Below are 21,632 nucleotides of genomic sequence, written 5' to 3'. Positions count from 1 at the left end.
GGATTCTTGGTGAACCTACCAACTTCATATAACCCTGCAACCAAAAGGGTCCCGCAGACTTAACGGTATAAAGCTTTTTAGAAGAACTTACAGGTGAAAATGTAGGCATAAATGGCAGTTTTTCTCAACTACATTTCAATATTCTTTTATTTCAACAGTTCCTTTCCATAAAAACCCTTGAAGGATCTACACAAATGACCCCTTGCTAAATTTAAAATTGGGTCTACTTTTCAGAAATGTATAGCTTTCTGGGATCCATTACGGCTTTCACACCCATTTCTACCACTAACTGGAAGGAGGTTGTTACCACAAAAAATAGGAAAATAGGCTAGGAAGACAGTGATTTTAGCACCACAAACCCTTTGTTGATACCATTTGCAGGGAAAAAAACAGATGTTGTCTTCTGCAGCACTTTTTTCCCATTTTTCCCCAAAAACCCAAAATGTAACAGTATTTTACATAATTTCTTGATCCCTTCCTGGGGAATTCACAAAACCTGGGTACCTTTAGATTCCCCATGATGTCGGAAGAAAATGATGCAAAGTTGGCATGGATACCTTATGTGGTCAAAAAGTTATGGGTGCATAGGCGCAAACTACCCCAAATAGTCAATAAAGTGCGTGGCACCCTTGGGGGGAGGGGGGGAGGCCTGGCAGCGATAGGGTTAAAACAAATATCCACCATTTGTCAAGTGTATTTTAGTGGCCACTTTTGGAGCAAGTCCCCGGGTCGACAGACTTCTGCAAATGATCACCTTCAGATAATATTGACACTTCCTCAGAGCTTGGGTTCTTTCTGTGTCATAGAGAATTTGGTTTGCCGTATATTGAAGATCCCATTGGACTTCTTCCATTATTTCTGTAGCACAGGGTGTGGACTAATGAGAAAGCATAAATGAATAGACAAAATATAAAGGATTGTATAGCTTTAGATTGTGTTAAGGATATTCCTTGACTGATGAATATTAAAACATTAACCAATAAGCTGGAGAAACCCGAATTGTTTGACAACCCACAATAAGTCCAAGCTCAAGCACACATGCATGCGGCTTCTCAAAGAGAAAAGGGCGAATTTAGGTAAACCTAAGATCTCCATTAACTTGCATCTAGATTTACTACCATTGACGGGTGTCCAACCATACCTTTTTTTATTCAAAGCTCCCAACAGAGATTGTACTCACAAGACTTACACTCAGGTTGGTACAACCTATGTTTACATTCCCCCACCTTAATGATTGTTCGAGAACTTTTGCCAAATGCGCGTGTCAGTTGTTCCATTCAAGGAACATTACACCTTATTTTTTCTTTTCTCTTTTTGTAATATACCTCGGGACAATTTCGTTAAACCTGTATTGAGGAAATACCTGTGCAGAAACTGCACCTCGGCATTACATTTTCTTCAGCAATACGTGTGTTTTGCTGTCTCTTCCTAAAGATGTTGTCTACTTAGTGCCAGTAATAGTCTTGGTAGGGGCCAGCTTCTATAGTTAAACACATTAATTTGACCTATTAATGACATGTTGTTATAAGGCATTCATATCATGTACGGTTTATTGGTTTTATTGTAATTTAGCCCTGGTTTTTATCACTAGTGTAAACATATGTTTACATTTTTTCTTATGATTTTACTGACGTTTATTTTTGATTGTCAAGATGTACTTTTATGGTTTTAGACATATAAAACGAAATATATTTTGCTTTGATTGATTGTAATAGTTGATCGGAACTTTAGACCAAAAGGAAAAGGGATGTGTTTGAAACATATTTGGGGCTTTCCTGGGGATAGCTCTGACTTCAGTTATGAATATTAAGACTCAAATGATAATTACCATAATTCTGAAACAAATGTTTTAGATATTATTTGTGCACAATAAATAGCAGAATATTGTATAATACCAATTATTGTGTGCGTCAACTGTTTTAAGGTGTCAGAATGTGGCTCTGTATAGATGTGTATCTATGTGCAAGATGAACGTGCACAAAGCAAAAGCTGAAACGCGTCATTTGGAGCCATTCAAATTTTATTTGCAGCATGCAAGAGTGTTCGAGCATTTTTCTGCCATAGCAGAAAAGGTATTTTGCAAGTGTGGGGTTGCCGGTAACCTGCGCTCGGACCGCCCAATTATATATCCTGCAGGGGGTGAGACTCTGACAGGTTTATCTGACTAATAACACCCCCTGTCTTAAGTAGTATAACGTTTTAGAGGGAGGAGTTAGGGACTCCTTCCAGTTCTCTATTTCTCCGAAGAGGGTATGATATGTATATTTCTTCTTAGGCATAAGGTGATCTATCTGATGTGTCATGACAAGGAGTGAGACCGGGTGCATAGAAGGCTTCCCTGCGAGTAGAGGCAGAAGGAATTTTCAAAGCACTTAGAGAAAAGTTAGACTTAGGGCCTGATCAGGTCTTGGCAGATGGGTTTCGTCATCGCAATGGTGACGGATATCTCAGTCACTGAAATATTAACCCTATTATATTTTAAGGGATTTATATTTTGGTGGACGGGTTATCCGTCATCGTTGTAATGGACTAACCCATCAGCCGGGGTCTAAATCAGGCCCTTAGTAGTTTTTTCAAGTCCTGGTGACTGGGGCAAGGTGCTGAGACTTGCCCAGGAGGGTTGCACCCTGGGTTAGCAAGAAAACCAGCTTTGTGATGCTCTCCGCTTTTTGCCACGCTGAAAATAGGTTAATTGGATTTCCAGGGAAAGGTATCCTCATGGAGCCATGACGGGCTACGGCTTCCAACCTTGGTCCACTGGAAGATTTTAAATTTCCATAACTGACTAAGGTTTGACAGACAGGGCATGCATCACAATGTGATGGTGTACCCTATCTGCCACACTTTCAGTCTGCCTGGCCTGCTTAGTGTCACACAGTCTATCAGCATTTATCAGTAATGCCCCCATTGGCTCTGTCAACAGGCGTTCTTCTGAAGGTACAAACATCACCACTGTGCTGGCGGCAATCTCTCAATTTGATGGGTGGTCGTCCATCAGGGTGGCAGACATTATGTACTCTGTTACACTGTCTGTCGGTCTACCAGCACCCTAACTTCAAATCACGCCCTAGGTCCAAAGGTAAAATCTTGAACCATGGCAAGGGAGAAAATCTATTTGAACTGAAATGTGGCTTTGAAGGCTACAAATTCCAGTTGTTACCTCCCTTCTTTTTTGGCAGCAAAGCCATCCACTTCAGTAGGAGCTTGACAATGACATGTCTAATATTGAAGGTTCCTAGTTGTCAACAGCCTTGGGTCTCACCACAATGGAATTTATTTTTAAACTAATTCGAAAGGTATAAACTTTACTAGGACGACCCTCTTGGTGTAGGCAACCTCTGCTCCATCTCACCGATTCTGAAATTGCCCCTATGCCCAGTTTACTCCTGGCCACTGACCTTTGATTGACCCTGTAGTTATTCTTGGTGCTTTTTGCCCTACAACGTAAAACATTCATATCTTCAGCTCTCCTTTCCCAATTTGAATGACCATGGCTTCTTTGTGCGCGTTAGCCTTTTCGCCATTCTCAAAATTGGTGTGGAAATGTAATTGTGCTGTTTCCTTTTTTTTATAAAAGGTCTGTTTATTGGAATTTGTTGTTAATATATAACCACACAATTATATTAGCAAATAAATCAAGTAAGAATGTGAAAAGAAAAACAACATATATTGTGTTGTTTTGTTGACTTTCAGATTGTTGATATTCCTTGAACATGCTCTTCGCTGGAGATTGCCTGATGCTTGTGCCTGGATCATCAGTGGTTAAGCTGCAAATTCTCATGTTGGGTACTAGGTATTTATCCAAAGACTAAGAGTTCCTTAGTGTTTTAAGTCTGGTTTCCAGAACAGAAAAGAACAGTTTATGCAAATTAGTTTATCTTATTTTGTTATTTGTCTTTATAATTAATAGATTTTTCATGAACCCGAAAGAAAAGTAATACAATCAGCAGATACATAAGCTTGTAATCATTGAAACAAAATAAGTTTAATAGTCATGTGCTAAAACGACATGAACCTAGGCATCCCCTGAAGGAACACAAAAACAGCACCAGCCTTCTAAAATAGAGCACGATAGTTGTATAGTAATATGTAAAAACAACTCGTTCAATTTAGCAAATAATTTCGTCATTAAACTGCAGACCTTCACAGCGACTAAACATAACCTCATGTAATGAGAGAGCCACCATAGAAGGCCATTGCCATTGTCAGTAAGGATCAGAATAATCTGAGACATTTGCAAGATTGTCAAAATACGAAACAAAACATTGGAATACACTTACCTACTGCACATTTATGAATTGAAATATCTCTGGCAGAAAGACCTCACCAAAAACAACAAAAACATATGAACTAAAGATCCTCGTCAGTCTTGTATGCCCTGCTTATATTATTAATGAGTAAAACCGATCAAAACATTTGCTTCTTGTAACTAATGCAGAAGAGGCAATTTAACTGCAGCATTTATTGTAAATGTAGGTTGTTAGTAAGTTCAGCCTCCATATTTATCCTTCCACATGTTGTCAAAACTATCCACACTGAACTCATGATTCCAGGAATCCAAAAGTAGTGTGTTCCTCTCCAGTCTTGATGACAATGAGGACGACAAAGAAAAGGTGTGGAGAAATATAAGGAACTCAAAAGATTTTGGAAAGTAGGAGATGTTGATATCTTCCTTAGCTTAGAGGAAAATATTGAACGTGACGAAATATCTGTGATATTTGAATTTCTCTTAACTAGCAACTTCTATTTACATTATACAACATTTCAAAGCCATAGATTTACACTCCCATACCTCTCCAACGTCTACGACTTCTGCCTCAATCCAGCCATGCAAATGACAATTTACATTTTTACTTGTAATTGTTTCATGACATCAAGAGGGAGCTTTTATATGTGACTCGTGACTAGTTTCGCTCGACTCCTGTAGCATATGTAGACTGTTCACCAGTTGATGACCCACTTCCTTGTTCAGAAAAACTGAAAAAAAAGGTTTTTATGCATTTCTTCCATTGGAAATCTCTTGTATTTACACTATATTGTAAAATAGGCAACTCGCTGCTGTCATGTAACCATGGTTGATAACAAAAAAGTGTTGCTATGTCTGAAAGATCTTCTAGGCTAGGCCGACACGGCTCTCTGAAGCCTGTATTTGCAGGATTCTTTGTTATCTTTTATTTATTTATTTATTTATTTTGTTTTAAGAGTTTTATATAGCGCTGGCTAGACCCGGAGGTATCAGAGTGCTTTACATTAGGTTCCACAAAATTACATCAGTTACAATTTACATCAGTTGCTAGACAAACATTACAAGAGCATGGAAGACGACATAAGTGAAAGTGTAGAGGGGAAGGGGGTAAGGGTAAAGGGGTAGGAGGGAGATAAGGTGGAGAGACAAAGGAAAGACTGACCAAAGTCCGGCTGGGTAGGTGACGGTCGAGGGGGAAGTCCCAAAGCCCATCTCCTCTATACCAATCAGGTAGCTCCACCGGGCATTGGCCAATTAGCTAGGTCTCAAAAGGAAAACATTTAGGGAACACAGAGGACGAAATAAATGGAGCGTGGCGGGGTAAAGGGGTAGGGTAAAGGAGTAGGAGGGAGCATATGGCAAAGAGATGCAGGAAAATCGGCCCAAAGTCCAGCTGGGTAGGTGACGGCCGAGGGGGAAAGTCCACAGCCCATCTCCTCTTTAGCTACCAGGTAGCTCTGCTGGCCGTCGGCCAGAATACTAGGCCTCCACGGTCATTAGTCACAGACAAAAACATTTAAGGAGCATAGAAGACAAGGAAATGGAGAGAAGGAAGGGAAAGGGAAAGGGGTAGGGTAAAAGGGGTAGGAGGGAGATACGACAGAGAGACGAAGGGAAAATCTGCCCAAGGTCCGGCTGGGTAGGTGAGGGCCAACGGGGAAGTCCACAGCCCATCTCCTCTAAAGCTATCCAGTAGCTCCACCGGGCATCAGCCAAATGGCTAGGTCTCCATGGAAAATGTTTAAAGAGCATAGAAGATGAGATGAAAGGAGCTTAGAGGGGAAGGGGGTAAGGGTAGAGAGGTGAGAGGGAGGTACGGCGGAGAGACGAAGTAAAGACTGTCCAAAGTCAGGCTGGGTAGGTGCAGGTCGAGTGGGAAGTCCACAACCCATCTCCTCCATAGCTATTACGTAGCTCCACTGGGCATCGGCCAGATAGCTAGGTCTCCGCGGTCTGAGGTAAGCTCAGCACGTTCTACGTCTTAATGGGGATAGGTGAAGGTCAATTCTATGTCCGGTTTTTATCCTAGAGTAATAGTATGACCACTGTGTCAGCCATCTTGTGGTCGGGCAAGGGAATTTTGACCTTGATGGTATATTCGGCCTGTCCCCATTATTACATGGGACCAAACTAGGCGCCAGCAAGTCCTCCAAGCTCCCAATTCGAGCTTTAGTCTTGTTGTCTATTTGATGACACTCAGAGCCTCTTGGCGAAAATTCCCTATTAGTCAACTACAAATCTATACGTTATGTATTGCTCTGGTTGAGTCACTAGTATCAATAACTGGATTCAAATCCAATAACTGACTGCTATGGCATAGCAATAGCTGTTAATAAAAGATTTTACCCATCTATAAGTGTATATATTCTCCATTATTTGCAGTTTAAACTAAAAAGGATCAGTAGACTCTTCACACTTAAGCCACTAATGAGAAACTCAGTTTGGGCGAATAATGCCTTTTAATGTTGTCATAAACATATCATATGAAAATGGAATAGTAAAAAAACTGTATACTCTCAACTTATATGTTAATGCCCTGCTCTGTAAACCTTTTTGCCCATAAGATGTTCCTTTGAATTATTGTCTGGTCTAAAAAGGATTATGTAACATTTTGGGAAAAATATACAAGAAACCAGTGCAAATGTAGAAGATAACATAGCAAAAATCTCCATTGCCACCATATACTTGCCCTTGGTGCTTAGGTAGGCTGGTATAAACGACAGCCAAACACTGAGGAAGGCGAGCATGCTGAAAGTGATGAATTGAGCCTCATTGAAGCTGTCAGGCAGTTTCCTGGCTAAAAAGGCCAATATGAAGCTGGTAGAGGCCAGCGCTCCAAGATATCCCAACATGCACCAAAAAGCTAGAGGAGACCCCTCATTGCATTCAACTACTATCATCTCAGGTTTGATGATGGTGTTGTAGGCTGAGAAAGGTGGGGACAGAAATAGCCATATCGCACATAAAATAACTTGAATGAATGTCAAGACAAAGATGACTATGTATGAAAAATGTGGTCCAATACATTTCATTAAGTCACTGTTTGGTTTTGTTGCTTTGAAGGCACTGACCACCATAATGGTTTTTGCCAAAATGCAAGAGACACAAAAAGCAAATGTGATGCCAAAGGCCACTTGACGAAGAAGGCACTTGACAGTGGTAGGATATCCTATGAAAGCCAATGAGCACAGAAAACATAGGGAAAGAGACAAGAGCAGCAGGTAGCTGAGGGAGCGGTTATTTGCTTTGACAATGGGGGTGTTTCTGTAATGCTTAAAGAGTCCTAGAATGACAAAAGTGAACAAAGACCAGAAAATGCAGATTGTCATCAAGGTGGCTCCAAGGGGTTCTTCATAGGAGAGGTACTCAATAATTTTTGCAACACAAGTGTCCTTCTTTACATTTGGCCAAGAATCCCAACCGCATTTGTAACACTCAGCAGAGTCTGAAAGAAAGGTAAAGCAGAATGTTTAAGTACAAATTAACATAGATATTCTGATAAAATCAATGTCATGTTAAAAGTGAACTGCCATATATGACTCATTACTGCTCCAGATATATAGTTCATACCAGTTTGGTTTGAAATCTCCCCTTGAGGACATCGGATACACTCGAAGCAGCACACAGGCTCGCCTTCCAAAGCAAGCTTTCTGAAACCAGGAGAACAGCTGGGACTGCACACAGATATTGGGACCTTCAGTAGAAAGCAACACATTTTTTTTATTTATAGTATTTTTATGCTCCTTTGCAGTAGAGCTAGTACAGCATAGCTATATAGGAGAACACAATGAGTGTCTAAACGGGCAGATGTGCATGCAATCTATCATAGTTTTTATTGACAACATCGTATGGCAGAAATGTCAGGGCATCTTACAGAAAATCGTACAGAAACACACACATTATTTGTTGCAGAAGCAGTGGAAAAGAATCTATTTTGGGATAAGGAAGGACTTCAACCAAGGTGGATCTTCATTTTGCTTTTCTTGGGTGCATTTGTTTAGCACAATGAAAGTATGAAGTTTGTTCTTGGAAATTTCACTCACAGTTAAGTATTCAATAAAAGTTCAACAAAGTGAACAAGGATAGGCTGGAAGGAGTTAAAAGAGGAGTCCTGCGCCATACTGAGAATTCTGGACTACATGGGATGGGCCCTTGTTGGACCTGGACCTTTCTTCAGGGTTATCCCCAAACATTCTGCCTTCCCTATATTTTTTCTGACCAGATATTCTTGACTTGAGGACCATGGACATTTTACCACTGCTATTCAGTGCAGAATTGAATGTGCTCTCTCCTTTTAACATGGTAAGATTGGTCTTCACCAGCTTGGTATATTTAATTAACTTGTTAGTCTAGTCAGTTCTACGGTGGTATCCCATATACTCAGGCCCTGTAAATTAAATGCTACTAATGGGCCTGCAGCACTGCTTGCGCCACCCACAAAGTAGCCTTTCAAACCTGTCTCAGGCCTGCCACTCCAGGGCCCGTGTATGCAGTTTACTGCCACGCGACTTTGCATTTAAAGTTACTTGCCAAGCCTGGATCTCCTTTTTTACTACATGTCGGTCACCCCTAAGGTAGACTCTAGGTAGCCCTATGGGCAGGGTGCTATGTAGGTAAAAGTTTGGACATGTGCCTTCATTGTGTGGCATGTCCTGGTAGTGACAAACAGCCTTTTTGGTTTATCACTGCTGTGAGGCCTGCTCCTCTCATAGGTTTGCATTGGGATTTCCCTTATATCTTTTTCAATGGTAATTTTGATCTGAAAGAAGTAGTTTTGCCATGTTTGGTGTGTTAGGAATAGTGGTGATAAATCCTGCTTATTGGGGTAAGTGGATTTTTCATTAATATTAGAGAAGTGCCACTTTTAGGAGGTGGGCATTTTTATGTGCGTCTGACTCTTCGTGCTTTGCAGCCTGACTCCAAGCCACATCTAGGGTAGCATGACAGCTGGGCTTCTGCAGACTTTCCAGACAGCCATCGTGCAGAATGGGGGGGTGTAACAGGGTGCATCGGCATGCATCTGCATACTGAATGGTCTTCCTGGCCTGGGACAGAGGGAGGTGGGGCACACTTCCATTTGTAGAGGCTGAGCCCTGCCCTCAAGCAATTGGTTTGTTTACCCCCTACTGATGTCTGTAGCCAGAGCTAAGATTTAATGGAGGTGTTGTGCACTTTAAAAAGCTCTTTTGAAGGAAGTTACCTCCATATTTTGAGTATAAGTACAGGGGCTCTGACTCCATGTTTTCGACACTGCATGGGACTTGTTAGAGCTAGGGGTCTCTAGTTGGCAATGGTATACACCTTTGAACAAATGGGGACCCTTGCTTCTAAGTCAGGGAAAGGGGATTACACTACTGGATAACCCCTGCTCACCCCCTTGGTAGCTTGGCACGAGCAGACAGGCTTATCTCAGAGGCAGTGTGTTAAGCATTTGTGAATACACACAGTAATACAGTGAAAACACTACAGATGGACACTACACAGGTTTTATACAAATAAGTATTCTTTATATAGACGTAACACAAGACCACAAACAACAAAAATCCACAATACTGTACTTAAAATTGGCTTAAAGATCGTAGTAGTTACATAATTCAAGTTGGTGATGAATGCGACAAAATTCTCAGAAAAGTACCTGGATGCGTAACACAAAACAAACAAAAGGTTCGCAGGAATGGAGATGTGTTGGTTCCTTGCTTCGGGGAAGACAATGCGTCGCGCCTCAATGCTAGTGCAGAGTAGGGGATGCGTCTTGTTCCTTACCGCAGAGGAGGTGATGCGTAGATTCTCGTGATGCGTTCCGGGTTGCAATGCGACAAGATGGCGCCTCGATGCAACGATCCGGTGCGATGTGAAAGGATGGCACCCTTGCTGCGACGACGTGAAGACGATGCCTGCACGCCCCGCAGCCGTGCGGTGAACTCTGTAGCTTTGGAGCCGTGACAGGCCCTACAACACGCTTTGCCGGTGATGCGTCGGGTAACAGCTTTGACGAAGGCACACTTCTCTGGTGATGCGGCGGCAACCTCTGCAGCGGTGACACGCTTCCCTGGCGATGCAATGGCAACAGCTGCAACACGCTTCTTCTCGATGCGTCGTGCTTCCAGCTCCCAGCGACACGCAGGCTTCTGCATACAGAATTCCAAGCAAGGAAATTCAGGGGGGAGCTGGTAATGAAGTCTTTTGTCCCTGTGACTTCAACAGGAGGCAAGCACAAGTTCACGCCCTTGTAATAATATTCTGCAAGATGATGAAAATTCTGTAAAGGTTCCTTCTCCTTTCCTTGGCAATAAAGAAACCACTGCAGGACAACCCAGTAAACAGTACACTGGCAGATGGGCAGTCCAAACTCCTGCAGCTTCCTTGGTTCTTCTCCTTGGCAAAAGGTTTGTCTTGTTTGCAAAGTGATCTAAAGTCTTGGGGTCTGGGTCCCCAATTTATACTCGAATTCTCTTTGTTCTCTGAAAGCAGAGAGGCCTCTGCCTAGTCCAAACCAGTTCTGGTCAGTCCTGGAGCACTTTGTCGACAAGGCTCCTTCTTTCCTTTCACAGTGTAGGCCAGGGACATCAGACACACAGGAGGTGGAGCATTGAGGAGGGAAGGCACAGCCCTATTCAGGTCCCAGGTTCAACTCCTCCCACCCATCTGCATGTAGATCTCTCTATTCAGCCATGAGTTGACTCACCCAGTCTCCTGGAATCCCCCAGCCCCTGCCACTAAAACTGTAGACAAGGAATACACAACCTAGCAGAGTCAGGCTTGGATAGTTAGGCAAGAAAATACCTACTTTCTAAAAGTGGTATTTTCAAACACAGAATGTTAGAACCATCTTCACTAAGAGATGTGTTTTATCATTCTGAGTTCAGGCATACTAAACTCAAATTTCTACCTAGTTCCCTGAGTCAGTTAGGATTATAATGTGCAATAATCAAACTGCCCATTCTGGCCTATGGGGAACATGTGGCTCACTGGCTAGAAGCGGCAGACCCTGAAGCAGAGATCGGCCCGGGACCAGGGTTCAATTCCCGATGCGGCAGGGTCTTGGGTCAATGTCCGCAGACTCGATAATTCTCGCCGAGGTGCCTACGCTAACCATGGGTCCCACTCTGCAACTCTGGGCAATAGCTTGCTTAATCTCCACAACAGCCCCATCAGCGCTGGGGATGCCTGGCTTCACCTTGGAGGTGCCCAGGAGGGACCATCTCACAGGGAAAGCCAGGACGGGTTCCCCAGCGGTATACAGCGCCAGGACACTCCGAGATGGAGTAACAGTGCGCTTTACAAGTATACTTACTACTACTTTACTACAGTAGCCTTGCAACAGTAAATAACGAAAATGGCTGTAATTCACTATTAGGACATGCCACATACACCAGGGCATGTCCTACCTTATAATTACTATGCACCGTGCACTTGGGCCTACCTTAGGGGTGTCTGATATGAAGAAAAGGGAAGGTTTAGGGACTGGCCAGTGGGTGCACTTGCCAAGTCGACATGGCAGTCACAGACTGCACAAAGGCCCTGCAATGGCAGACCTGAGACACGCTTTACAAGCTGCTTCTGGGGGTGGCACAACCAGTGCTGCAAGCCCATCAGCAGCATTTGATTTACGCACACATGGTGCACTACACTAGGGTCTGACAAGTAAATCAAATAACCCAATCATGAAGTCACTAATCAACACATCAATTTAACATAGGGAGCACTTGCACTGTAGCACTGAATAGCAGTGGCACAGTGCCCAAAACATCTAACTAGCAAAACATATTAAAAACAGAGGAGGCAATCAGTAAACAATGGAAGGGAGACTCACACCAATGATACCAGGTCTAACAGGACTTGTAACCAACAGTACTGGCTCTAAATACTGCACCAGGAGGAACTGCTGTGCTTCCAGGAAAACCACTACTTGGTCCTTGCTTTCTTGTACTGCTCTACTTACCTGGTGGGCTACTAGAGAAACTAAAAAAAAGTGCCTCTCCTGCTGGTTTACGTTGGCTGTATACTGATTTAAACTCTTGCTGCATTCTGGGAGAAGTAGTTCATTGTAGGGCGTCAAGTGCCATAATAATTGTTCCTGGGCAAATATTTTACAGGCTCTTCCCACATTATCCTGAGGTGCTGTGAAGAGTGGCAAGGAGGCATCAGTATGGTCCCTGCACTGAACCGGAGCTTCTCTGCCACCCTGCCTGCTCCCTGCTAACAGCCCGTGGGGGCTGCAATGGAACTTCCAGCGCTTAATTTGGCCCCTGCTACCATCTCGAGGGGGCTAAGAAGGAACTACCCCGCCAGCGCCAGGGGGACTCTATTACCCAGAAGTCCCTTGAGGCGCGGCGGAGGCGTCATTGTGTGCGCCAGGAGGCGCTTAAATCAGGAGTAGGGCTCCCGCAGCGCGGGACAAGTGCGGGCGAAGGGCGGGACCGTCCGTGCCCGTTCGTGCCCGTCATAGGCCGGAGGAGGTCGGGCTGGGCCAGGTCACTTGGTTGTACTTGCCTTCAGGGAACTGCTCGTACATTGGAAACCTTGGCAACTTGTATTGTTTTTACCTTTGTTTCCAGCCCCTAGTCAATAGGGACAAGCATAACTCTGTTAACTTTGTTATCTGCCAAATAGATCGTGAGGGGCATTCAGGGCATTTGGTTGAAAGTCGGTGGAACACTTTGAATTAATTGGCACATTAGGCTGTGTATTTTTGCTCCTATTTTACTATCGAGTAGAGGTATTGTGTTCTGCTGGGTAGTTTTATAGTCGTATTCTCCATTTCTAAGTGACCAATCCTCATATTATTGACCAAGGAGAGGGTTTTACGTATATGTCATTTAAATGGGTAAAAGAAAACTACAAACTAGTCCATCTGGCAGTAAAATGACCAAAGTTAAAGATTCAAATACATCTCTATTGAAGTACCTGACGGGGGCAGTTGGAGCGATAGAGAAACAAATCTCAAATGTAGAGGAGAAGCTGAATAAAGAGTCGTCGGGTGCTATCGCCACTAGTGTAAATGACTCTACCTCCCAGGAATCTAATGGCGAAATTCGTATTGCAATCCCGAATGAAAAAATAGCAGGATTTCAAAATGGGTGTGTACAGAAGGGTTGTGATGAGATCTCTGTAAACGACATGGAAGGGACTTAATTTCCTCCCCACAAAATAGCATGTGTATCGAAGAAATCAGCCGTCACTGCATTACCCCCACTGATCCATGAAGCCCTGCCATCCCCCAAAAATTCTAAGGCTAATAGCAGAGCTGTGATAGGAAAGGAGGGCTCAGCCAAAAAGGCAGTTAGGAATAGTACAAAAGTGTGTCCAAAACCAAGTGGTAACCAACGTGTAAATAAAGGCAAAAAGAACACAGAATTGGTTGACATACTGAAATCCTTTGCCGACCTAACCCTGTTTGTGAAAGAAGCTATAGCTACTATGGGGAACAGACTGGGTCAAATAGAGTCCAGCTTGGTTACTATATCTGGGCAACTAAAAGGCGCAAGCAGTAAGCAGGTTGTCCCAGATAGGGACAGCAATACAAAGCGTAGTCAGCCGGTCACAGAGTGCTTGCCCACGATTGACACACAAACAAATAGAGGGCAAAGAATTAGTTTGTCTATGACCGATAATTCCGCAAAAATGGAATTTAGAAAATCTCCTCACCAGGCGCAAAGTAATATCTTGATTAACTTGAACATTCCCCCGGCAGCAGCCCCGTATACCTAGATATTAGCTAACGTCCCCTTATCAGACGAGGGAGACAGTGAAAATTGGTAATCACTAAGAAATAAAGCCATACACTTTCAAGGACCCAAGACGGGTTTAACGCAAGAGATGTTTCATTCATTTAAAATGGTGAAACGTGTGAGGTGGTTTGGCCCGAGTAAAAAGTAATTAGAAGGGGATTGTGTAGTCTTATCACTAGCCTCTCCCGCCGCCCTTGTACAAGAACTCTTGAATCGGGCTGGTATCAATAGTAGGTGGGTGGAGGGGATAAACGTGCTCCCGCTTGGATTTTTCTATCAACCCAACATGATCCACAAGAGGTCCATTCCCTTAACCGGTCACCCTTTCAATAATACTCCAAGATATAATCCGGAAGTCTCCAATAGGTTTGGACCCCTACATTAGTTAGATGATGTGGATTGACATACACTAGACAGGGAATCTAGAAAATGTAAAATCACTAGCGGCCGCACAGCCCTACAAAGTCTAGGAGATAGAGTATCTGCGGGGGAAAATATGAGTAACAAAGCTGTGGTACACATCATTTCCCCCACAGACGTAGTTCTTCCTTTAACGCCCGATGGAGGCGAAACCCGGAGTATGGCTGCGGCATCGCAGGGGGTTATCTGTCAATTAAATACGTCACTGCAATTTGATTCATTACCATGTGGTAGACACAAGAGCAATGACCAGGCCCCAGGGGATATAAGAAAGGGGGCTGGGAGGGCCACCCCAAGTGGAACCCGATCCATGTACATCGAGGGGCGGGTAAGGGTAGCCTTTTGGAATATATCTGGGCTTCAATCAAAGATTAATAACCCTATCTGGGGAGATTTGATTGGGAACTTTGACATCATCTGTCTCCAGGAGACTTGGACATTGGAGGAAACACATTTTAACAGCTTCAAAACATTCCATGTTCCAGCGGATCGCTAGAGTCGTGGGAGGCACAAAGGAGGGATTTGTGTGTACATTACTAATCTTCTTTGGTCTGTGTGGATAAAAACTGTAAAATCATCAAGTTATTATCAAATCGTAATCATCAAAGTGTCTGCAATGGTTGAGCTAGTGATCATTAACATGTACAATAATCTGGATAAGGGCTTCATTACTGTTATGACACACAAACTTAATGAAGAACTTGAGAGGATAAGTGATCTGTCGGGGAAGGATTCCATTATTCTATGGGGTGGCGATTTCAATAATAACATCTGCTCTTACCCCTCGTGCGGCCATGTGGACCTGGAGAATGAGGACCTTGGCCAACAGGACCATTTTACTCACTTTAACGGGGGTGACGCCTTTAATGAAGTCATGGCAACACATAATTTAGGCTTTGTAAATAAGCTGTACTCTCCACCGGTTGAATTTAGTCCCACGTTTGTGGGCGGAGTCCATAGCACTTTGATTGATTTTATTATTTTTTCAAACTGATATGCAACACGTGTGGCGGACTTTGTTAGACATTCATTTCGGACCAGTGACCACTTCCCGCTTAGTGTTAAGATATCACTCCCCCATAATAGTGCTAGCCCTCTGGTTGAGACTTTAGCTTGGACCCAAGGGTGCGTGCTGGAACGCCAGAATGGCTACACACTAAGTTGGGCCAAGAGTGACCCAGAGGCCACAAATTTGAAAATAATGACACAGGCAAAAATTCCAATAATGAATTGCCTCCATGAAGAGTTATCCCACTAAGAAATATTGGGCTCCTTTTCTGATATTACTAAGATCATACAAAACATTTTGAACCGTCCATGTAGAAACCTTAAAAACTGCAAAAATGGTTGGTTCGATACCAATTGCACTAAAGCCCATTCCCTCCTAAAAAATTGACCTCTAAAGAACTCCGAGGGACAGTGAGGAAGTGAGGGGGAGGAGGAAGGCTTATAATCTAGCAAGAAATAGGCGCAAGAGGTTAATCAAGGAACAGGCCTGGTCCAACTCATAGGAAGCCTCGATAAGGAGGGATTGCTCCCTTTTTTGGGGAGCTGTCAAGGCACCTTTTTTTTAGGACGAGGGAGTGAGCTAGAATTGAGGTAGCCATTACTGAAGACTTATTGATAGACTTCTTCTCCGAGGTGTATAATCCAGGGGGAAAGGATAAAATAGTAACTATGGATGATGACCCCCCAAGAGGAGCGAATAACATTTTCACCAATTGATATCTACATCAAAAATGAAGAAGTACTGGCAGCAATAAAAGATAGCAAAGGAGGCAAAGCGCCGAGCCCTGACGGGACCCCGATAGATCTATATAAATACTCGATCGACCTTTGGTCCCCATTGTTAATCCGTGTCCTCGAAGCCAGCTGCGTGAAGGGCTTTATACAATCTTGGTCGGAATCTATAATTATCCCCATTTTTAAAAAAGGGGATAGGGAAAATCCCGCATGCTACCGCCCCATCTCCTTGCTCGATTCACTTATGAAAGTTGCCGGAAGGGTTATCTTAAATCGCCTACAACAATGGGTGGAAGACAATAACGTACTAAACCCAATCCAATATGGGTTCAGGGAGGGGCGGGGCACAGTAGAGTAGGTGTTGAATTTTTCTATTTTACATGGGAAATATACCCAGGCCAAGCAAGGTAAAATGTTTGCAGTCTTTGTCGATTTAACCGCGGCATTTGACTGCGTAGTCCACAGTCGGCTATGGCAGATTGTAGCAGATTTAAAGGTAGAACAAGCACTTATATCATTTTTAAGGCAATTGTACGCAGGGTCTACTGCTAGGGTGAGGTACGGTTTGAAAGGTGAATGCAACAAGCCCTTTCATGTAAGAAGAGGAGTCAGACAAGGATGTGTCCTTGCTCCGTTCCTCTTCACTTTATATACTAATGATTTGGAAAAGGAACTGGTGACCAGAGTAAAGGACTCCTACCAGGTCAATAATACCCAGATTGTCTCGCTCTTATATGCTGATGACGCCGTCTTGATGGCGAGAACCCAACTCAGTCTCCAGATGGCACTAAATACCTATATAAATTTTATGGACACCCGGGGACTGAAACTTAATGTCCAAAAAACTTTTGTCATGTCTTGCGGAGGAGGTAAAAAAAGATCTTGCCCCCTGGTTTCTGGGAGCGAGAAAATCGCACCGGCTAAAGTATTCTCCTACTTAGGTATCCTTCTGGAGGAATCAGGACCCTGGGGACCAGCTATAAAAAATCGGACATTGCTGTTCAAAAGATGAACAGCGGCAGTAATGATCTTTGCCAAAAAAGTGGGTAAGAGGCCCCGGGAAATCCTATTAAAAATATACCAGGCTAAGTGCATCTGTATAGCCACATATGGAGTAGGCGTCTGGGGGGTGCATGATGCATCACCTATTCAAAGGGTAGAGAATGCGTTTTTAACATTCGTCTTAGCAACTCCCCAAAGTACATCGGTTTTTAATTGTCATATTGAACTAGGGATTCACCATATTAGCGACATAATAAACATGCAACCCTTACTGTTATGGCATAGAGCCTGGACCTCACCAGATTTATCCTTAAACCGAGTAATAATTAAAGATTCTATGGGCTTAGATCAGGTGACAAAGATCCCATGGCTGAATTACATTTGTAAACTCACCAAAGATATGGGGAGACCCGAGTTTTATAGCAATCCTGATTCTCTAACTACCATTTCTAGGAAAGAGTTAAAGGTACTATGCTGGTTTCACTTTGATACCTTAAGACTAGGAGTAGAGTTAAATAAAAAAACAGTAGTTCAACACCAACTTACCCTGGTCTCATCTCAATTCAACCTTACCTAGTCTGGTGTCAGGAGGGGTTTGATAGATACATCTTGACCAGATTTAGATTTGAGTATTTATTTCGTTTGATTACCTTTCCAAAAACTAACGACTGGTCCAGAATGCTTTGCAAATATCCGTGCGATAACTATTCTGACCAATCTACACTGCATGTGATTTTTTTCTGTAAATTGTACTCTTCAGAAAGGGCTAGATGGATTAAACCCTTTTTAAAACAGGGTTTATGGAGTCAATGACGCCCTGCTTTAACATTTCTATTATTATTAAATGACATGTACTGTGTTAGTATAATGACCGTTTTAAAAAAAAAGTATTTTGAGAAAAAGGAAAAGCTTAATCTGCTTTTAAATTTTTATTGATGTATAATTGATATGAATTGTAATTTCTTCGACTGTATTAATTATTGAATGCACTGTTGCTTTTATGATTTTATTATACTGTGAAATCGAATAAAGCTTTTCTACTACTACTACTAGAGAAACTGTCGCTCCGCTAAGAACACTAGTTTGCTGGCCTGTTGCCTGCCCACCTGCTCTTCATGCCTCCATTGCTCTCCAGTGATGGGTGGGCTGGCCCCCTCCCAGCTTAGTTGAGGATCACTCAAGGATCCCAGGACAACACTGCTTGTTGCCTGATAGTAGCATATGTTAGTATTCATCACATGCAGAGCGCTGAACTCGACTCAGCACAGCGAGTGGTGAGTGTTTTTCCCTGGTTTAATTTGAAGTGCAGTCAACTGTATTGAACAGGCTGTGGGCTGGGCGCCACATTCTTTGCACATCCAGCCCTCTCTCTCTCGGTCTCCTGAGGATGCCCTCCATGACACCATCCACTGGTTCCAAATGCCACTGCAGCGCTCGAGAGGAGACCCTCAGGACGCATTGCCAGAATGACCAGGCTTCCACTTGAAGAATCAACTTCAGCCACAGGGAGTGGATGAGCTTGATATTCTATATCCTTGCGTTGCCCAGTGCTGCACTGTGCTGACAGCAGAAGAAGTCCCAGTGATGCGAGGGTTGCCCAATCACCCAGGGTTCTGTGCCTTGGGGACAGAGATACGTCTCCCATATTGAGTGGCCTCTGGGGTGTCACACATCTGTGTTGTGCTGACTTTGTTGATGACACTGTTGTTTTGGCCTGAGGAGTTGAGTCGGGTGTGAGGGAGTTGAGAGGCCCTCCCACACCTTCTTTACGGGCAGCCAACTTCTGAATCTTTGGCATGCAGTTGACCCACTGAGGACCCCTGGTAAATCCCCCAGTAGGTGGCCCCCTCCTCAGTTTTGGTCACACCTTTGGGGACACTGTATTTGGCTCCACTGATTGCCTGAGACCTCGGAGGCCCTCGCTTCTCGATAGGAAATTGGATGAACATCGGAGGCAATCCAGGGGCGAGTCCTCAACAGAGGCCTGCTTAAAGGATTGATGTTCTGGTGACCAGTATAGTTACCGTATTAACTGTGGTAGGTGTGCATGGGCTCCTGTGTACCCACAATTGGCCTGAATTACCATATTGTAATAGACACACATGGGATTCTGCACATAAATTGTTTATTTCATACAATGATGATTGATGATTCAAGTGTTTCTCTCCCTACCCTAACTGCTGCATTTTATCCCCTAATGTCATGATATATGTTGGTTTTGCCTTTTCTTGTCAGGATAAGGAATATTATCCCAGGACTTGCATTTGTATCCGCCGTGCCGTATTATTAAGATGTGTACAACACATAGGTCTCTATCCTATTGCACCAACAGTGATATTATGACAATTTTCTTGTTGGCAAAGTGATTATTGATTTATGTGATCTATGTTTATATGCAATATAGAAATGTATTTTTTTATATATTATTTTGTCTTTTTTGTGGTGTATTGATTGTGTCACTAGTGTGTGTGTGTGTGGTGCGCAAACGCTTTACACATCACCTCTGGGATAAGCCTAACTGCTCTGGCCAATCTACCAAGGGGACGAGAAAGGGTTATCTTGTGTGTGTAACTCCCTTATCCTGACTGGGGGATCTCGCCAAAACTGACCTGTCTGTTGGCGTCCTTGTGCGAACTTGTGGGGCCGCATTTGAGAACCTTCACGGGCCCGCTACCTGTTCCCCCGTGCTAGCCCGCCTCCCGCTGCCGCACTCCAACTCCATCTCCGTGCGGCCGCAGTGCGGAGGAGGGGCCGGGGGAACAGAACTACCACGACCAGCAGCCTTTGCGGCCGGAAGCCGCACCCGGATTAATCGCGCCAGGAGGCGCTTAAATCACTGCCTCATCTCCGGGGGAGCGGGGATCTCGCCAAAACTGACCTGTCTATTGGCGTCCTTGTGTGAACTTGTGGGGCCGCATTTGAGAACCTTCACGGACCCGCTGCCTGTTCCGCCGTGCTAGCCCGCCTCCCGCTGCCGCACTCCAACTCTATCTCCGTGCGGCCGCAGTGCGGAGGAGGGGCTGGGGGACCAGAACTACCACGACCAGCAGCCTTTGCGGCCGGAAGCCGCACCCGGATTAATCGCACCAGGAGGCGCTTAAATCACTGCCTCATCTCCGGGGGAGCGGGGATCTCGCCAAAACTGACTTGTCTGTTGGCGTCCTTGTGCGAACTTGTGGGGCCGCATTTGAGAACCTTCACGGACCTGCTGCCTGTTCCGCTGTGCTAGCCCGCCTCCCGCTGCCGCACTCCAACTCCATCTCCGTGCGGCCGCAGTGCGGAGGAGGGGCCGGGGGAATAGAACTACCACGACCAGCAGCCTTTGCGGCCGGAAGCCGCACCTGGATTAATCGCGCCAGGAGGCGCTTAAATCACTGCCTCATCTCCGGGGGAGTGGGGATCTCGCCAAAACTGACCTGTCTGTTGGCGTCCTTGTGCGAACTTGTGGGGCCGCATTTGAGAACCTTCATGGACCCGCTGCCTGTTCCGCCGTGCTAGCCCGCCTCCCGCTGCCGCACTCCAACTCCATCTCCGTGCGGCCGCAGTGTGGAGGAGGGGACGAGGGAACAGAACTACCACGAGCAGCAGCCTTTGCGGCCGGAAGCCGCACCCGGATTAATCGTGCCAGGAGGCGCTTAAATTACTGCCTCATCTCCCGCGTCGCGGGAGCGCGCGGGCAGCGCCGGGCGAAGCCCGGGCAAAGGGCGGGCCCTCTTAGGCCCTCAGAGGCCAGAAGAGGCTGGGCCACAGCTCTGACATCTGCAATAAGAGGTGAGCTGGGGTTAAATCATCATGGGGAAGCGTAATATCACGTCTACAACGCCTGCCCCTGTCTGTTCCCCTATTCCACCTCCCTGTTTTGAATGCTTACTGAAAAACGCCCTAACAATGGTGCAGGAGGAAATTGCTAACATGGAAAGGAGGATGTCACTGGGTTGCAGCACCACTGACCTACAGTCACCCCAAGTTAGCCCTTTTAATACTCATCCGCTATCTCCAGCAATTACCATCTTGAAACCATCTACCATGGTAACATCGTTGGAAATGCTGCCTGGGGACAGCAGTCCGGTCATAACCATTCTCTCTCAGCCTGACAGTGTTGTACAGTTCGTAACTCCACACCTGCTCGCAACAAAAACCAACCAACTCCGCAGAGCATGTGGACCAGAGGGAAACAGCAACAATCTGAGGGTAACACTGTTAACACCGAAATGCTGCAAAATGCTGATTCGGTTACCCCCATAACCCTTTCTATTGATGACTCCAATTCCTTGGGCACACAGACTGAGTTTTTGACTGAGAGCATCATTCAACCCAAGCCAAATGGGAATTTTATTGAGACAATTGTGGACTCTATTTTTAAACAATTAGAATGTCAAATGATCAAGCAATTTAATATTGTTTTTAAAAGGTTAGATAAATTAGAAAATTTAATTAAAAAGGAAGAGGTAAAAAGGAAAGGGGCGATTAGCCGCTACCAGCTGAGGGGC

At 44.5% G+C, this 21,632-nt stretch overlaps 1 protein-coding gene across 1 annotated transcript in view; it reads right to left on the bottom strand.

Annotated features, from left to right (window-relative positions):
- Positions 1-6,774: 6,774 nt before the first annotated feature.
- LOC144797939 (vomeronasal type-2 receptor 26-like) overlaps positions 6,775-21,632 on the bottom strand; it is a 96,862-nt gene continuing 82,004 nt past the window's right edge. Inside the window, exons 6-7 of the mRNA XM_078668743.1 lie at positions 7,817-7,940; positions 6,775-7,691 (exon numbers count right to left, since the gene is read on the bottom strand). Coding sequence (XP_078524869.1) covers positions 6,775-7,691; positions 7,817-7,940 — 1,041 coding nt within the window. The remainder of the gene's footprint in view (positions 7,692-7,816; positions 7,941-21,632) is intronic.

The sequence above is a fragment of the Lissotriton helveticus genome, chromosome 12 (genome assembly GCF_964261635.1).
Source record: "Lissotriton helveticus chromosome 12, aLisHel1.1, whole genome shotgun sequence".
Classification (NCBI taxonomy): Eukaryota; Metazoa; Chordata; class Amphibia; order Caudata; family Salamandridae; genus Lissotriton; species Lissotriton helveticus.
This window is presented reverse-complemented; position numbering and strand designations above follow the sequence as displayed.